This window comes from Bombus pyrosoma, linkage group LG17, assembly GCF_014825855.1.
Source record: "Bombus pyrosoma isolate SC7728 linkage group LG17, ASM1482585v1, whole genome shotgun sequence".
Taxonomy (NCBI): domain Eukaryota; kingdom Metazoa; phylum Arthropoda; class Insecta; order Hymenoptera; family Apidae; genus Bombus; species Bombus pyrosoma.
The window spans coordinates 5127756-5133755 of record NC_057786.1 but is presented as its reverse complement, the minus strand read 5'-3'; the positions used below and the strand labels follow the sequence as shown (position 1 = coordinate 5133755).

The 6000-nt window shown below is 34.3% G+C and overlaps 1 protein-coding gene across 1 annotated transcript in view; it reads left to right on the top strand.

The window, feature by feature from the left end:
• LOC122576833 (lachesin-like) overlaps positions 1-6000 on the top strand; it is a 538671-nt gene that overhangs the window by 507265 nt on the left and 25406 nt on the right. The window contains exon 10 of the mRNA XM_043747665.1: positions 4945-5064. Coding sequence (XP_043603600.1) covers positions 4945-5064 — 120 coding nt within the window. The remainder of the gene's footprint in view (positions 1-4944; positions 5065-6000) is intronic.

Below are 6000 nucleotides of genomic sequence, written 5' to 3'. Positions count from 1 at the left end.
ACGTTCATCCCTTGACCGCGGCTACGTTGGCGACTGGTTGTCGCCTCGATCCCAAGCTCATTGTCACGGATCCCAAATAAGTACACTCAGGTTGAATGACAATTGTTTAATTACGGCTACGGTAGAATCTAAATTACAATATTACGGGATTTTCCCAAGGTTCCAAAGGAAGGCTCCGGTGTTCTTTCATCTCCGACACATATATAGTTGCAATTTTTTCTTTCAGGTTCTCCGAATTTTTCTCCTTTGAAATCTGTTTTCAGATTTCTAAGAGACAAACTGTACGATACTAATAGACACACTGTACTTAAAAGAAACTTGGACACAAAATGAGTCACTGAATATATAAATATCTCTGTTACTCGTCTATCATACTAATTAAACTTTAGTTATCATAAAAATTTAAGCACAGGTCGTGATGATAGGTTCTTGAATATGTCCGATAAAAAGAATGTAATTTATGTCGATGAAATTGACATTGATGTTGAAATATAACTATGCTAATAGTAATTTTCTATAACAAAACTTTTTTTCCAATTTGGTGGTACTAATTATTTTCTTTTTACTTTCACTGGTCAGATCGTCTGTCTTCTTTAGTTATGCGAAAATTGTGATGATAATAACGATTATTCCAAAGATATACTATTTTGTGCACTTTATATGTCGTTAGATGAAAACTACAACTGTAATAATACGTTCTACAATGTTTATTTCGATTTTCAGTATAAGAGGGATTTTAAAATACGATGTATATAATTTCATTAACTTTTTCTACCTTTTCCTTTGCGTAGTTGATCGGTTTGATAAGTGAGGTGCTCATGTAACAATGAAAAAAGATATTTCTGAAGGTTAGTTTTATACGAAATTTCAAGGTCGTTAGTGTTTATTTAAACAATATTTTTTATCTCATTGCTTTGTATATTATAACCTTGATATGACCTTAGACTCAAAAATTTTAATTCTACCAATTGAAGCATCAGTATGTGAAATTTATTTGAATATTTAATTTATTTTGTTGATACAATAAGCTACATAATATCTGATTATTTTTTCTTTCATGTTCTTCGAAATGATTGATTTTTTGCGCTAAACATCGTCTCAGTTTTTATTAACTAACCGGGGAATTGATTCGTTATGTCTAATCCACTGGTTTGAGTATTTATGGTTTAAAAATTCTGTTGCTGCGTGTAAAGAGTTTTCGGAACAGCCGTCACGCTGATATCACATTTGACGAACGAATTTCCTAGAAAAATGTAACGTATATCGTTCCGTTTCATGTAATGAAAATTTAGAAATAAAAATTTATTCAAATACAATTATCATAATATGACGAAGAATTTCGCATTCAACGTTGATACTCCAGAGTCTCTGCTTGTCTCCTTGCTATCACTATTGAAAACTGTCTTCACTAATGCACATTTCTTTGATTTATATCATATTATATAGGATGTTTTTATAAACAAAGCTTGAGGGCAAGTACAGAAAATTAAAATGATAAAATTGACGTCTTTGAGTTAGTAGAGGTATAAGGAAATATGTTATAGGATCATTATTCAGAAATGTTAGAAATTAGGCTTTCCAGTGATTTCTATCCTGTATGATAAATTTATTGATAGATGGATTTATTTGCAGTAGATTAAACATGAAACGATGGTTATTTAACGTAAACATAATGCAGTAATGTAATATAACTAAGACAACTACATTGATAATTCACAACTCACAACTAATAGTTTACAGCTCATAACAATTCGGCAACTTTCTCTCGACTCAAATCTCTCAACTCGACTCTCGACTCGCAACTAACTCCTCGCAACTAGACTCTCAATTAACGACTGCCCATTAATTCGTCTTTCTCCCTTAAGCATCCCATTGTCGTCTTCTCATACCCCCACTACGTACGCCTTCTGCCGCGCAATTATTTGACTAAAGGTGCAACGACACATTGATGGGCTGCTTGACTCATTGAAATGTCCCGATCCTTTCGGCTTGTCGGCACTTTGGCTTTCTCGCAACTGTGTTCTGTTGCGCGCGTCCGTATCCATTCACCGATGCATTATACTTATTAATCGCTAGATTAATATTGATTGAGAAAGTGGGTTAGTCTTGAATCGATTAACTAACCGCAAAAGGCGTACGAAATATACAGCTAAAACGGTGCCGTGAAGCTTCCAAAAGGGCTGGACCGTTGGAACAAAACTACAGAAGCACGAAAAAAACGATTCATAAGTCTGTCACAAGTGTCCAAGCGTCAAACGGCTTTGATCTTTTCTGTACGAGGGTTGAAACGATTGTGGATTCCCTTCAAATGACGAGAAACGTGAGCGTCTCGAAAACTCGAGCGATTCTGACTAACTTCTTCGTGCGAAAACTAGAGCGATCCACCTTCGTTAACGGTTAATGCGATTCTAACGCCTTCCGAAACGACTCTGCCAGCAAAGCTTGCATTTGGTTGATACGAAACATATTCATACTGGCTGGTTTTCACGGAACGTAAGAAGGTCCCATCAGTATGCTCGTTAGGCATCCTTGGCGCGAAGGTCATGGTGGGAAGAATAAGCGAGCGATACCTGGACGAGCGAGGAACTTGGACACGATTAAGTATAAAGATCATGCATCATTTTTATGACTCTTTGGAAGTAATCGCGTTTATGCCACGCTCGGCTGTTGAGAATATGATGGACACAGAGAAACAAAACGTTGTTACAATTAATTATACAAATTACTAGTAACTAAACAAATTCTTAAACTAGAAACTGTTTTATTATATGTACCTTAGAGATGAGCATTTCAATAAATACACACATTCGGAATGCAAGTGTGGGAACGACCCCTTAAAACCTCAACTGTAGTCAAAGTCTCTGCCTTGCGAGAAGATCACGCAAAGATCACGAATTAAGGGCGCAACTCGGTCTACGCTTCTTATGCGCCGCCTCCTTCGGTCCCTCCTTGGGGGTGGCTTGTCTCCGGCACTTCGGGCCCTTACCCGAACTATGTCCTAGATCATAGCGGGCCGTAGCCATCGGAGGGAGCAGATGACTCTCAGGAGTAGTCAGCTATGGTCGGCGAACACCTGCGATCACCTGCGATCGGGACCGGATCCCAATCTCGTTCCGCGGCCTCCTTCTCCTAAAAATGAGCATTACTTGCTTACAGAAAGAGACCATTGCATTTCACGGCCTCTCGCTGTGTAGCATCGCGCTAGCTACGCTAGGCACCTAACACCTGTGCCCAAGCAGAGGGGCATGGCGCCCTGACAATCACTATGGACAATCTTCTAGCGTGCGCAGCACCGCATAGTGGTCACGATTGCGATTGTTTACTTTTGTACTTTTTGTACTTTTATTTGTACCTAAAGTCATTGAATCGGAGAAGTTGGACACGTAATATTATGTCATCAACGGATACTTACTCATACATAATACAGATATTATTCAAACATATATTTACATCTTTTTCTTGTAGTAGCCTTTTTATAGTAGCTTTTTGCTGTAGAAACTGAAAAATGAAGAGGCTTTAATATGGAACATTTTTTATCCAGACTTCGTCTTAAAAAGATATTTCATAAAATAAAAATGTATTTGCTATTTCTTGAATACTACAGACTTTAAATGCACTCGTTAAAAGGAAATCGACGAATGAGGAGATGTCGGCAGCCATTCAACGAAGACCAAAACATATTAAGAACCTAAAACAAAGAATAATAAATGATTAGAGAAGCATTATGTTGGAATCGGAAGATAAGTTATAACGCTTTACATCGGTGCACGTAACGATGAGTTTATTCGGTTAGTTAGGCAGTACGAAAGGTATGAACAAAAAGAAAGAAAAAAGAACAGCGAAGAATACATAGACACTGCATTATATTATACCAGGCTATGTGCGTAGATTATTATGCAGGTATAGTCGAGAGCTACGCGGCGAGCAAGTTAATCGACACCATCAAATCAAGTCAATCGAAGAAAAGTCGAGGGACATGCTAAATCAAGATAACAAGATAGCACGGTACAATATATGCATTTACGCAGACGTCGGTGGAACATTTGAATTGCCAACGTATTATAAACGAAACCTTGAGAAAAGTAAGAATCGAATTTGGAAACAGATTGTATTATTGCCTAGTGCAAAATTTTGAAAACATCCTATGAAGATTGTGCAAAAATATTGTAATTCTTTGCGTAACAATATAGAAGTGCAAAAAGTTTCATTGTTATTGATTTTACCTTATCATCTAATAATGACCAGAAACATTAAAGAGGTTTCGTTTTTTATATTACTTAATTTTTCATCCTCTATTTTGAGAGCAACAAAACTGAAATACATTTTTAAAACGTAGTCTGATAAAAAAATATTCCACATAAAAGTCTTTTCTTCGTTCCCGTGGAATAAGAATCTGCAAAGAAAAAATATGATTTCCATTTAAAAAAGTAAAACCTTGAAGACACCTAATAAATAGCAAATAAATAGGATAGTTGTATCCCCCCTCCGAAACTGTGAAACTTTTCAAATAAACACTCCGTATAAACTAATAAGAAAGCGTCCTAATAAAGTACTGTAATAAACTTTAATAATATATAATATTGCATTGTCTTGGTTGAATCATTTTAGGAAATTTGTTATCACCAAATTTCAGATGTTTATGCATTTATTAAAAATTGAAAGATGCAAAAGTGTACATAATCTGTAAGCTAATAACATAATAAATATATAAAATATTCAAAGTGATACTATCTAGTGACTAGCGAGTGAAACAAGTGTCTATTGAGGTAGCATTTGTTTGGACGTATTTATAAAAATAGTAATTTAAGCAAAGGAATTTGCAATTTAGATTACACTACACACAATTACATTAAGATGATAAAATATGTACAAATGATATTTCTTCTTCGTATTCCCGTCCCCTCTATATATGTGAGTATAATTACAAAACTATTTTTGTTTCAGTTCCACCTGTTATAAAAGTAACAAATCAGCTAGTAGCAGCACCGGTCGAGAGTGATGTTGTTCTTCAATGCCAGGTAGAAGCTTCGCCACAAGCATTAAATACTTGGCATCAAAATACTGGTAATGAACATTTATCACGATTAAATATTTAAAATATATAAACAGCTTTTGATATTAATGATCGCCGACGAATTAACATTTGCAAAAAGACATATTGATCTTACTTATCCATTTCGATAACTATTATGTAATGTGTGCTTGTATACGTATAATATGTACCTTGTTTCGATATTGAAAATACTTGGAGAACGGTTTACTTCAAACTAAATCGATTCCTTTCTTGTAATATAATATCAGAGACTAAAGAGAAATCTAGAAGATTATCTTATACCCAATTTTCTAACGAAAATGTTTTTGGAAATTGAAGAAACGTATTTGAAATTAATTTTGTGACTTATCAATTTATGACAACTTACTTGAAGCTTGATACTAGAATCAACTACCTACGAATGTACTAAATCTTACGCTATCAACTTTTTAATAAATTTTATGAATGATACATCTATCTATCGCAGCTTCATAATTATTTCGGTTTTCTAAATGAATCAGATACAGCGTGATAATAATTTCTACACGAAACCTATAAAAATTTAATATATAAGTAGGTTAAATATATGCGACGATAAAAATTAAAAATATAGATTAAATTAAATTAAGTTAAAAAGAATTAAAAGAATATAATACTTTCTCAAAATTATAAGTATTAAGTTGTCCGAAAAGTGTCTTTCTTTTACAGACATGTCTTTTACAACGACGCATATTTATACAAACATGAAACCTGATTTGTCGAACGTTGTGATTATTTTGTTGTGTTTATTTTGATAGAACAAAATAGATCATACATAATTCGATAAAATAATATAAAACGGAGAATGTTGTGCATTGTGACTTAATATAATATGTGTAATAGTCAAAGCGTTGCAAAATAGAAATATATTATTCATCATCTACAGTTCTTGTAAATATCTAAAAGAAACAAAGTCAGGAACCATCTTC